The 13258-nt window shown below is 55.5% G+C and overlaps 1 protein-coding gene across 2 annotated transcripts in view; it reads left to right on the top strand.

The window, feature by feature from the left end:
• HIP1 (huntingtin interacting protein 1) overlaps positions 1 to 13258 on the top strand; it is a 142413-nt gene that overhangs the window by 54129 nt on the left and 75026 nt on the right. The window contains exon 1 of one of the 2 annotated variants that reach the window (XM_047713847.1): positions 8901 to 9071. The exons of the other annotated variant lie outside the window; for it this stretch is intronic. Coding sequence (XP_047569803.1) covers positions 9054 to 9071 — 18 coding nt within the window. The 5' untranslated portion in view covers positions 8901 to 9053. Of the gene's footprint in view, positions 1 to 8900; positions 9072 to 13258 lie in introns of those variants that run through there. 2 annotated transcript variants of the gene reach the window in all.

Raw genomic sequence — 13258 nt, 5'->3', positions numbered from 1 at the left:
TGTCTCGGTGTCTTCAGTGGGCCCCCTCAACCCCGCCAGCCACCACAGCCTGCCTGGAGACGCTCTAAAAAGTCTAGCAGATCTTCGCTGCCCGGGAACCCACCTGCTAAAAGTGGCATCCTGAGGCCAGGCCATTACCTTGCAGGATGGAAGTCCGTTCTGGGCGGCGTGCTAGGCTTCTCTGCATTGCTCAGCCTGTCCCCTGTCCGGCCGGGCACAAGAGACTCTGCAGGGCCTGCAGGGGCTGTCACCCCGCCCAGCCTCTGCTGCTGGACGCCCCTGGACCCGCACCAGGTCCTCACCCTGAGCTCGCTCAGTCCTGCTGTAGCTGCGGGATCCATGTTTGGCTCTGAGTACACGGCGGCTGTCTGCCTTTCTGCTGCATGCATGTGGGCCTGTGTTCTAGCTGGGGCTCCCTCTTCCTTCCCTGCGTATCTGCTCAGGGAGACAGCCCCAACTCAGATGGGTCCAGAACACAGCTGGCTTCTTCCTCTCTCCATTTGTGGTCCCCCTGCCACGTGCGGTCAGCCTGCTGTCCTGTCCTCCTGCAGGGGCTGTGCCCAATCATCCCCAGCCTCCAGGCTCCCTTCCTGGCTCCATCCACACGTTGCCTTCCTAGAACACCCCCACCTCAGGCGTGGGGAAGTGCCTGTCTGCCAGATAGCAGGGGCCCGGAGCAGCTTGGCACTGCCTGGCCCATCTCGTCCCCCTGAATTGCCTGAGAACTCCGGGGACCCTTCTGGTTTCGTCCGTTTGAAACTGCTGGCTGCCCACTGGCGCTCCCATGACGTGTACCCATTCCTCTGGAGAGAAGCCCCTTTCTGAGATGGCTGAGGCCGTGCAGCAGCTGGAGCCCTAAAGGGAGCCACTGGTAGGCAGGACTAGAGAGAAAATTCTAGATTTTGAGATCTTTGGGTGATAAAACCTGGACTAAGCCACAGGGGTTCACGTACACTTTGTGTCAGAGAGGGGGTACCCTAGACCTCTGGCTCTTCTTCGTAGGAGAACCCTGGCCCTTTCCCTGCCTGCCCAGGAGGGTACATTTTCCAGGCACCTTCTGTGGTGGGCGGTACTCCTAAGCTCCTGAGTGTGTCCCTTGGCCCTGGAGGGGGCCTGGTGATTGCAGAGCTCTGCCAGCGCTAAGTGACCATTCATGCCTCATCTCATTACTCATTTATGCCACAGGTCCCCAGGGGCAGCCCTGACATCCCCGGCTGGTGCCTGGAGACTGCTCTGGGGGAGACACCTCCCAGCCGGTCGAGGGGCTCCACTGGCCTTAGTCCTAGAAGGCTGATGGACTGTCCTGACGGGCAATGGACTGTGGTCCGAGCTTTGCTGTGCCCAAGGAGTTTGCCCTGGGAAGGTGGGCCGTGGATACAGAGTCAGCAGTAGATGACCTGCCGTGGTCATGTCCATGGGACCTTGGAAAGTCACCAGCCTCTCTGTAGCTCAGCATCCATGTTGGGGAGGAAAAGACAGGACAAGGCAGAGCATCTGGTCTGATGCCTGGCACATTTCGAGTGAGTTCCATGGTCCTGTGTACCCTGTGATGGGCAGAGCACCACATAGATGCTTCTGAGTTTAATGCAGGCTCAAGCCCACACTCCCTGAGATCCTGCTTCAGTAACGAGGGCTTTACTGAGTGGCTGCTGGGAGGCCAGGCCCTTGCAGGGATCTGGTGGCTCCGTGCCTGCTCAGCGCTCCTAATGGGGCTTTATGGAGCTTACCACCCAGGCTCCCATTTGGGCCACCTTGTGATGACCAACACAAGGGGTTCCTGGAAAATGCATTTTGCACACTGATCGCAAATAGCTAGGATTCTGTATAAAATTAGAGGTATGTTCCGAGTGCTTAAGGCTTACCAGTGGTTCCAGGTGAAAGGTTTGGGCAGGAACCTGTTGAAATGGAAGCTGACCCTGTTTGTGACCTTCAGCATCCCTGGAGGAGGTGGGGGTTTGAGTCTCTACATGGCCGTTTACTCCCCTTTCCAACACTTTCTTAACCCATGGGTCCCCATCTGCATTCTCTCCTGGTCTTTGACTTCGTCTCATTCCTCTGTGGCTCTGGGATTCTTCCCAGTCGTGCCCTCAAATCTCAGTCATTGCTTACAGCTCCCCACCCAAGTTGCAGTCATGCCCCTTCTACCTGGTGCCTTACCGTCAGTATTTATTGGAACTGTAGTTTCAGAAATTGGGATACCTGGGACAATGCGAGGTGTCTCTAATATATAGGCCTGTTCTGTGTGTTGATGGTGAAATCTGTCCAGGGGAAATGTTGATACAACTTTAAAGAGTCATTTCTGGGAGGCCCCCCCTCCCCCCTCCTCCCCTCCCAGTGGAGACACCTGGAACATAGCAGCACACAGGTGCAGGTGCGGGGAAGGGGACAGGGACTGGGGGCCAAGAGGCAGCAGGCAGGCCCCACATTTGAATGACAGGTGCCCAGTCCCCTACTCTGGGAATTTAGGGCAAGTCACTTTGCGGAAGGCAGGGGAATTGGCTGTACTCACAGCTGAGTCACAAGGCTTTGGGATGAAGAAAAGCCTGTCAATAAAAACACATACTCATAATTGCATAGTTTAGACTGCCTGCCCATCCTGGTGAGGGCCAGGTGTCGGGGACGCCCAGGGGCGGGGATCCCTGTGGAATTCTCCGCCCACCTTCTGCCCTGGCCCCCCTGCCTGTTAGCTGTGGCACCCTGAGGAAGCTGCCTGACCTATCTGGGCCTCCCTCTCTTCCCTGTAAAGTAAGGACAATAGCAGAACACTTCGTATCCAGGGTTGTTTAGGGACTAAAGAAACAGTACTTATAAAGCACTTGTCATGCCTGGCACGTTAAGAACTCAGTAGTGTTCTCTGTGGTTACATTTATTCACCGCACGACACACTCCCCCCCACCCACCCACAGCGCCCACCTGCCGACTTGCCACTTGAGGCTCTACCTTCAGATACTCAGATCCACTCTAGGCCTAGGAATGCTTGTGTTTAAGGATTTTTTTTTTTTCAAGTTGTAAGTGTGGTCATATCCCCTCATAGAGAGCCAGTGGAAGGCTTTTCCCACTGGAGTCAGGGTGATGGGTTGACAAGGCCACATTCCGCTCAAGGAGACCTGGGTGGGGGGCGCCTAGGCGGCTCAGTCATTAAGCATCTGCCTTGGGCTCAGGTCATGATCCCAGGGTCCTGGGATTGAGTCCCACATCAGGCTCCCTGCTGGGGGCGGGGCTGCTTCTCCCTCTCCCACCCTCTCTGCTTGTGTTCCCTCTCTCGCTGTGTCTCTGTCAAATAATTAAAAAAAATTTTTTAAAGATTTTACTCATTTATTTGACAGAGATCACAAGTAGGCAGAGAGGCAGGCAGGGAGGGGGGGGGAAGCAGGCTCCCCGCTGAGCAGAGAGCCCGATGTGGGGCCCGATCCCAGGACCCTGAGACCATGACCTGAGCCGAAGGCAGAGGCTCAACCCACTGAGCCACCCAGGCGCCCCAAATAATTAAAATCTTAAAAAAAAAAAAAAAAAAAGGAGACCCGGGTGGGAGCCCTGGCAGTGGAGCCACGAGGCCGGAAGTCCCGCTGGGTCACCCACTCTGACTGAGGCTCACTTGCCGCAGCTCCCAGGGGAGGAGTGGGAACCACTGAGCCATGGCCGAGGCTGGTGTCCTTTCTGCTCAGCTGGGGTAGCTCAGGAGCTGCAGTGCCTTATTTTTTCTCCCTGGAAACCTCTTTATTTACTCTCCTTTTAATCAGGATGACTACTGAGACCCTTGGCTTTTTATCCTTTTCTTCTTTTGACTTAAGCATTAAAAAAAAAATCTAGAACTTTTTAGGAACTAGGCGCCAAGTAAATGGAGGGAATGACTGGGGACGAGCTGGGGCCAGCCTCCCCCTGCCCTGCAGGCCTTCTATGCACGTTTGCTTCATCTCACACCAATCCTGGAAGGTATCTATAAGCCCTGTTTTTCAGGTAAGAAAACAAACATTCAGAGAGATTAAGGAAATTACCCATATCCAGAAAGTAATCGAGCCAGAATTCAGCCTGAGGCCTGTCTGACTCCAGAGTCTACATTTCCTTCTGTAATATCCACTGTTATGCAAATAATAGTTTTGTTTTGTTTTTTAAGATTTTATTTATTTGACAGAGAGAGAGAAATCACAAGTAGTCAGAGAGGCAGGCAGAGAGAGAGGGGGAAGCAGGCTCCCCGCTGAGATCATGACCCAAGCGGAAGGCAGAGGCTGGGCCTCTGAGCCACCCAGGCGCCCCTATGCAAATAATAGTATGGCAGGACATCCCCCTTATAAAATACTGAAACACCGTCGGCAAAGCTAATGAACCTTTGGACCCCCCCCTCCCCGTCTCAGTGCCTCCTCCGGTATCAGTGGCAGACTGTCTCTGCAAAGCCTCACCTGCAAGACAGGTGTCATAACACCTGTTCCATCTGCCTTTCCTGATGGTTTAAAGGATCCGACGGGAGAAGGGACAAAAAGCCATTCTCTGAAGGTCGCCGCCCTCTGCAGCTGCTTACTGTTATCCGTAGCACAGTAACAGACGTTCTCGAAGGCTCTTTTGGAGGGAAGATTGTTTGGTTGAAACCTCTCATTACTGGGAATCCCGCCCTGGGATTCGCAGCCCAGGCCTGTAAGTGTGGTACGGATTTGTAGGGCTGGGCTGCAGAACCGCGACTGCCCAGCAGGTGTCACCCTCTACCAGGACTCATCCGCCGTACCTTTCCGCGGGGCTCCTGGGGCCGCATGGTACTTTTTATTGTTTGCGGTGAAGCTGTGATGTGGGAATTGAAAGTCTGGCGAGAGACAGGGCGGGACGAAAGGCCAGTGAGGCCCAGCCCCTGCCCGAGGAAGCTCACAGGTGAGCACGGAGAGCCCAGGGGAGGGACCATCTCTTCCCAGGATGATTCAGGCTATGCACAGGGGCTGTCCGTTGTAGGACGGGATTCGGGTGACCAGCTGTGCCTGGATGGGTCAGGGATGGCATCACAGAGAAGGGGACATCTGAGATGGGTCCTGAAGGACGCGAGCAAGAATCTTCTAAGCTGAGAAAATGGGAGGGACATTCCAGCAGTGTCTTGAGCTCGTGTGAGCAGTTCGATGGGCCAGGACCTCTCTGATGGGCTGGACGGAGGATGAGAGTATATGGACTAGAATGGAGATGGAGCCCGATTAATAGGGGCCTTGAGTGCCAAATGACCTATGGAAAGGTTTGGGTGCTCCCCCCTCCCCCCCACTCCATTTGGGGTGGGTCAGTGAGGAGCTGTGGTTAGATGTCTGGAAGATGTAGCCAAGGGGAAGAGCCTGGAGGCACGGAGGCCAGTTAGGAGGCTGCTGTTGCGACTCCAGGCCAGCGCGGGAGCCATATGGGAAGGGAAGACCTAGACTGGAAGCTGTTTTCGGGAAAGAATCACATGGATGTGGAATCCAGATAGAGGGGGGTGGGAGGTTGTCCATGGAGAAACAAGGCTGACTTCGAAGTTTCTAGCTTACACAGCGAAGTGAGGCAGAACCACCAAGGAGACAGAAAATGGGAAAACAGAGGGAAAGAAGAATATATCTTTAGACTCCTTGAGTGTGAGATGCTTGGGAGACTGAGGCCCCCTCCCACCCCCATCCTTGTCCCAGGGGTAGAGATGCTGAGTAAGCAGCTGGATGCGGTAGCCTGGGAGCTGGTGGAGACAGAATAGAGTAGCCACTGAGGGTCACAGCATTCTTTGGAACCCGCTGTTTCCCTCCCTCCCTCCCTCCCTTCCTTTCTTTAAAGATTTTATTTATATTTGAAAGAGAAGATAGGGAGAGAGAGCCCAGGGCAAAAAAGGGAAGCAGTCTCCCCGCTAAGCAGAGAGCTGATATGGGGCTCGATCCCAGGACCCTGAGATCATGACCCGAACTGAAGGCAGAGGCTTAACCCACTGAGCCACCCAGGCGCCCCTCTCTTTCGGTCCAGTTTACTCAAAAGAGGCTCCCCCAGCCTGAACCAGTGGCCCATGGCACAGCCACTCTGGAGCGGGGTGGGGGGGGGGATCGCCAGGCAGGGCCTTCCTCCTCACCTCTCCTCCAAGTCTGAACCTGTCTGCCCGAGACCAGTGAGAGGAAAGGCAGGCCCCCCAAAGGTGTTTGTGTGCTGGGTGGGCCTGGCAGGGGGATGGGTTAGCCAGGGTGGAGCAGCTCTTCTTAAAAATGCTGTTTCTTCCTTCCCTGTGTGCATGTGTGTATTTGTGCATATACATGTTTGCATGTGGGTGCCTGTTTATTTGCCAGCGCCCCCCCACTCCCAGGTTAAGGAGAACCTGCCTGCTTCCTGGCTGGCCTCTGCTGTCACGTGAGCAGCTCCGCAGCGAGGAAGTCCGCAGGGAGGGCAGCCCCAAGGCATCCATGACACCAGCCCTCACTGACCTTTGGGCAACATATTAGTTTCCTGTGTTTGCGGTGATAAATGATCAGACATTCGGTGGCTAAAACAACAGCAGCTTAATTCCTCCCAGTCCTGGAGACCCCGAAGTCTGATACTAGTATTCCTCGGCCAAAATCAAAGTGTTGACAGGGCCATCCTCCTTCTAGAAGCTCTAGGGGGATATCTGTTCCTTCCCTGCACGAGCTTCCGACGGCAGCCAGCATTTCTAAGCTTGTAGCCGTCTCACTCTGGCCTCCGGTATGTTGCCTTATCCCTTCTGTGTGTCACATCTGCCTGTTATAAGGACACACGTGATTGCATCTGGGATCCACCCAGATAATCCAGGGTCATCATCCCAGCTTAGAATCCTATACCGAATCGCATGTGTATAGTCTTTCCCACAGACCGTAGTATTTAGAGGCTCCAGGGATTAGGATGTTTTACCTTCAGGGGCCATCATTCAGCCTATTACGGGTGATGTTTGAGACATTTCTTTCGTTTGACCCTGCGGCCTGTGTGAGGCAGGGGTCCCGATCCCCATTTTAATGAGAAAATGGGCTTTGCCAGCTCGGGTGCCAAGATCTGTACCAGAAGATCTTGATCTGTTAATCAACCCCAGGCCTAACGGTTCGTCATATTTTTTAAACATATGAAGTCTTATTTATTTACTTATTTTTAAGAGAGGAGATCTTGGTACATTTAATCAGGTAGCAAATAACCTGTCCCTCATTTACCTTGGGGGTCGGTGCTGGCCGGTGAGGATGTGCTGGCATGCTTCCTTCCTGCCTCTTGGGGACATGAGTCAGGAGAAGGGACTGTGGGAGCCCATCCCACTGGAGCAGACCAGGGCCACCTCCTGAGTTCCCCGGGTGGGGCACAGTGCTGCGAGAGCTGGGCTTGCCAGGGGCAGCACTGGGACAGGGCAGGTCACACTCAGGGTTGGACAGGCAGAGAGACCCGGGCCCAGAGATCCCTTAGCTGATGCTGAGAGCCCTGTAACTGAGCTCCAAAGCCAGGAAGTGAAAATAACCACCACAGTGAAAGCCCCATACATTCCTGTCTTATTTTTATGTCTTTTATATCATGCTTTCTCACATCCCCCTAGGAGGCAGGCAGAGCAACATTTCCCATTTCATAGATTGAGAACTCAGATTGGAAGGGGAGGGGTCTTCCTAGTCAGCCAAGCAGGCCCTGGGGCCTGATGGGGGACTGACTTGGCTAGTGTGACCTTCTGGCCCCTTGCTGTGTGGTCAGAGGGCCAGGGCTGTGGATGGGTCCCATCACCTGTTCACTGGAATGGGTTTTAGAAACGGGGTTGCTTTCTGATAGCCTGGGAAGCTCTTTTTGGCTTCCCAAAAGCCAAAGGATGGCTGCACCATCCTTACTAAGGATTCTCCTGACCCCAGTCCCTGCGAGGTGTGTGACCTGGGACAAATCACTCCCCTGCTCTGGGCCTCAGTTTCCTCACCTGGGTAAAGCAGGGTCCGGTGTTAGTGGCCTCCGGTCCCTGAGGACTTGGCGTGTGCCCCAAACCTCCCTGCTCAATAGAGCATTTGAGGCAGCTCGCCTTGAAGCCATAGGCTTGGATGTCCAGGCTTTTTCTGCAGACTGTGCCCAGGAAGAGCATTTGCCGGGAGCCCTTTTTGGCCACCAGCTGTGTCTTCCGCAGAGAGGAGTGTGGGCCTCCCACTTCTCTAAGGGCAGACGAGTAAGGAGTGGAAGGTTCGAGGATTCCGGCTGGAGAGAAGGCGCTGCGTTCAGGACACTCAATATCGAGGAGCCAATTTCCCTCGCCCCCGGAAGGGCTGGCCCCGGCTCCCTTGCGCGGGGCACCGAGCCTTCCGGGGATACCTGTTCCACTTCCTTCTGTGCGCCCGTCAGTTTGCAGACCCCAGACTCATCTGAGCGTCCCCTCCGGATTAGCCGCAGGAGGCAAACAACTGGCTCTCAATTCCGCCTTTGTGCAGGGAAGCCAAGTGGGGAGGGGCCGAGCGGACCCCCTGCCCCCACTGGAATGTCGGCTCGCTGCGCCCCCATCGCGCTCCTTCGCAGCCGCCTCCCCCGCTCACTTCCTGAGTCCCACCGATCCCACCACCAAAACGCGCACACGCGCGCGCGCGCACACCCAAACACACTCACGCTCCGACACACACTTCCTGGCGGGCCCGGCGGCCTCGCTCCCGGCCGGCTCGGCGATCCCGGCCTCCGGGGCTCCGGGAGAAGCGACCTTTTGTTATTCAAATCACACCCTCGCCGCCGCGCGCCCGGGCCGCAGCCTCAGGCGGCCCCGGGAATCCGTCTGCTCCCGCACCACCCGCCCCCGCGCCCCCTACCGCGGCGCCTCCAGCTGGTCGCGGGACGCCCCGGCCCCCGGGGGCTCGGCCGCGCTGTCCGCCCGCGGAGCCGCGCCTCCCCCGCCTCCGGTGCGCGCTGCGGCTCCGCGCTCGGCCCCCTCCCCCTCCCCGCCTCCCCTCCCCCTTCCCTTCCTTTCTCCGGTCCAGCCTCGGTCCTGCCGCCGCCGCCGCCGCCTTCCCCGGTCCGCGGGGGCCCTGCCGGCCGCCCTGCCCGCAGCATGGCACCATCCGGGCAGAATTAGCCGGGAGCAGCATTTGGGGGAAGCGGGATCTCCAGGGGTGGGGGGTTGCCCTGCAGCCTCGGTCATGGATGTGAGCAAGATGGTAAGTGGAGAGCAGGGGCTCTGCCCTGGAGCCTCCCCTGGTCCCCGTCCTCCCTCTCCCCCTTCCCTCTCTCCCTCCCAGTCGGCTTGATCCATTGAAAGTTTCTGGATTGTTGATCCTGCTCGTCGGCCCCAACTCCAGGCGTGCTGGAGGAGGGATCCCGGCCAGGATTGTGGAGGCGGCTGGCCGGCAGGGATGGGGTTCCCGGTTTCCCGCCGCGCTGCCACCAGGGCTGCCCGGGAGAGCTCACTAGACCCCGGCGAGAGGGCTGTTGAGTTCTCTCAAACTGGGAAATCAGCCTGGTAGATGGAGGGTCGGGCTGCGGGAAGGGGGTTTGTCCTACCCACTGTAGGGCCCCCTTGCTTGCTTACCCGTTTAAGATTTGTGGGAAGATTTTTGAACTGAGCCAGTGGGCAGAGTGGGGGCACAGGTGGGTGACCTGAAGGGTAGTGGGGAGGAGCTGGGACTTTAACCATCTTAGAAGATGAGGGGGCAGGAATGGAATCCTTGGCATGGACGGAGGATAGTCTAGATGTACCACTTGTAAACCCCAGCTGCTTTGGCCGGAGGACCCGCAAACACCTTTGCCTCTTAAGCGTCAGACTCCCTGGAGGGACTGATTCCTCTGTCAGGGCAGTCCTGTATCCCGCACCCCCCAGGAGCACAGTAGGAGCTGAATACATTGTTCATTGATTGGGGAGCAGCCCTTGAGACGTAACAGGATGTGATTCAGGGGTCTCTGAGCACTCGGGGCAGCAGGTTTTCCCGGAGGTCCCAAGTGGCTCCCCCTGGGAGTGGAGATTTAAGGGTGTCTGTGACGTCACTTGGTAGTCAGGCAGCCTGACCCTGGCTTTAGACCAGATTGCCCCCCACCCCCTGGGACCCCCAGACTTACAACATTTGAGGGCCTGTATGTCAGGCTGGAGAGGTATTTGGTGATGGATGGTCTCTGCTGGTGTGTCTTTGTGTCTGGGGAAAAAAGAGGTCTGGGTCTGCCTGTTCCTTGGGGAAGAGAAGGTACTGGAATTTCAGTTCATCTTATGTAGAACTGGGCTTGTTTCCCCCAGAGAGTACATTTTGAAGTTACCATTTCTATGGAGAAGGCAGGTGAGCTCCTGGCCCTGCAAGGCCTTTGGCATTCTGTCCTGGGTAGGGGACAGAGGATAGGTGAGCATCGACCCTTCTGTGACAGGAAAGCAAGCTCATTCTGTGCGCTGCCCTGGGAATGGGAGCTGAATGCGGGTGTTGCTGGCTCCCATCCTCATATGAAGACACGTAGCCGTCCATGGCTGGGCAGTGCTCAGAGGCTAGACCGCCATTCCCTGTGTACATACCGTGAAAGCCTGTACTTTCTTTGGGCAACTATTAGAATTACCTTTCACAGAAAATCCTGGTTGCAGCTGTGAGGGTGGGGAGGTGGAAAGCTGAGTTGCAGCCAGGTTTTCTGGAGATGGGACCAGGGTCACCTGCCCTGCACGGTGGACCTGAAGCTCTAACCCAGTGGCCAGCAAGCCATATCACCCCCAGCTTCCTTCTGGCTCTGAGCTGAGATTCCTTCCAAGCCTTATGAGGACCAGCTTACAGAGCTCGGGACGTGTGTCTTCAGAGCTTTGGGTCCCCTCTAACTCTACCACCTCTCTCCATCCCTCTGCTTATGAACTCAACAGAATTTATTTGATACCTCTCATTTCTTTAGCAAGTGCTATGTGAGGGACACGGAAACCTAATCTGTGGCCTTCCTACTCCTCTGGGCCCTTAGCATCTGGGTGGAGGGGTCCGGAGAGAGGCAGGCCAACGCAACAGTTAGTACCAACGCAGGCCCCGACCAGAAGGCCGCAGCTCCTGGGGCCATAGGGGTCTGCCAAGGGACTGGATGGCAGAGTTAGATGGAGGACAAAGCCTGAGGCCGGGACTTCAAGCCTGGGTGGGGTTTGCTCTACTGAGAGCAGTGAGAGGCATTGCCTGTGGGAAGAAGTGTGAGAAGAGAGACGGGCAAGGCCATCTGGTGAAGCTGGGGACATTTGGCTGGAGCAGGTTTAGATCAGGAAATGTTGAGATCGTTGGTTGGGGCCAGATCAGAAAGGCCTTGAATGCCAACCAGGGTGTTCTGACCTTGGGCTGTAGGTACTGGGTAACCTCTGGAGAACTTGGGGCTCAGGAGAGGCACATGTCTTGCCTCTTTCCTCTTAGCTTGTGGTCCAAACAAAAATGATATGAAGTTCTCTTTCATCACTGAGCACTCAAATGCTCAGTCCAGAAACAACTGTCCCCAGCTCTCTGTTAAAAGCACAGACCCTCGACCGTGCAGAAGAATCTGACCCACCCCAGGGAACGGGCACCTGCTTCCCATTCCTGCCAAAGGCCGAAGTTCCTTTTCTGTCCCCACCACTAAAGCCCTCTGTCTGGTTTGAAGTTCTTACTCTGGGGGCCACTGGCTCTGGGGTCAACCTCAAACCCAGCATTTCAGCCACATCCTTGGCAGAGCCTGACATCAGTGGGGGAAAGATGGGGGTCCTCAGTCCTCTTTCTTACTGCCGAATGAGAAAAAGCAGATTAGAGTTCACCCAATTCCCTACATGCTTTTGAGCAAGTTTTGTTTGTTTGTTTGTTTGTGGTGTGTTTTGTTTTGTTTAAACCTCTTAGCCTCATCGGTAAAATGAGAATTAAACCTGCCTGGAGCATCCTAGTGAAGGTTGGAAATAATTCTTTCAAAGCACGGGCTTAGGAAGTCCTCCTTATGTGTGGTGGCTTTTAAGAGAATGATGGCTTCCAGAGTCTCATCTAAGATGACTCTGACCCCCACCCCCACACACCCTTTCCTTAACTGGTTGTTCATTTATTTGTTTAATCTCTATACCCAGGGTAGAGCTCATTAAACTCAGGATCCCCAGATCAAGAGTCTCTTGTTCCTCCAACTGAGCCGGCCCGATGCCCTCCCCGCCCCCTTATTTTCTTGACTGCCCTGAAGAGTTGAGTGTAGGCTCTGTTTCAGCGGACGGCTCGTGGGACCTGTTCTTCCACACCTACTTCTCTTTCTGAATGAAGGCACAAAATGATGGGGACAGCGGGTCCACCAGCTGCTGCGAGTGATGAATTTTTGATGACCTCAGATTTCTGCCCAAGGGAGAGCTTGTTTAACAAGGCACCTGGGTGCAGTGTGGCTGCCTTTTGGGGACTGATGATGGAGTCTGTGCCTTTAGCGAACACAGAAGATTCAGGGCTGTCCTTTGGGGAACGGACCCAATGCCATCAATTCTTACAAAAGAACGTATAGTTTGTATAACGGTTTACATCTGCCGAGTGCTCTACAGTTTACAAAGCCTTTTCACACCTGTTCACGCTTAGCACCCCCCTGTGAGGAGGGCAGAGCAGAAATCATTAGCCACGTTTTACAGATAAGAACACTGGGGTTTAGAAGGTGAAGTCCGTCCAAGTGGTGGAGCTAGGCTTTGTCGCCGGTTCTCCTGATCACCAAAATGTATGCTATGATGACCAATATAAGTTGGGAGGGGGGAAAGGAGTCGGTGACCCGATCCTGCCGTGGACACATGTCAATCAAAAAAGACAGACTGGAGGGGTGGTGGTCTTTGGCCTCGGGGGCCCCATGGGGTGGGGGGGTTTCTGCCAGTCCGTGTGCAGACTGCACGCCTTGTCAGTTACTCACGCCTTGTCAGTTACCTACCACTGTTTTCAAAACGGGGGTTTCTTCCTAAATCTCTGCTGCCCTCCTGAGATCCCCCAGTTTACAGAGCAGGAAAACGAGGGGTGGGGAAAAGCTGTTTCAGGTGTTCAGACTGAATGATAATGATGGCAGGGCAGGAGCAAGCTTCTGGTGGATGTGCTGTTGCTGCTGACGGGTGCCGGTGTGTTTGCCGGGCTGAGGGGCAGCATGGGGAAAGGAAGCGCGCGCCAAGCGGGGCCAGGCCCTCTGCAGAACCATTTCTACAACTGTCCGTGCGGCCCCGATAAGCAAATAGCCACGTGTCAAGGGATGCGTTTTCCCACCTAGGGTCTGAGCTAAGTAAGCAGTTAAGGCTGGACACGGTGACCAGTTGGTGAAACCAGGGCAATGTTTTCAGCTCCGGGTTGTAAACTCTGTGTGGTGGGCTGCAGGCAGCATTTGCATGAGTGGGGTCGGTGAGAAGGCATCCAGGTATACTACCTGTGAGGAGGTTAGCATTCGTGCA

This window comes from Lutra lutra, chromosome 18 (assembly GCF_902655055.1).
Source record: "Lutra lutra chromosome 18, mLutLut1.2, whole genome shotgun sequence".
NCBI classification, from domain to species: Eukaryota; Metazoa; Chordata; class Mammalia; order Carnivora; family Mustelidae; genus Lutra; species Lutra lutra.
Note: the sequence above shows the minus strand (reverse complement) of the source record. Positions and strands in the feature narration are given on the sequence as shown.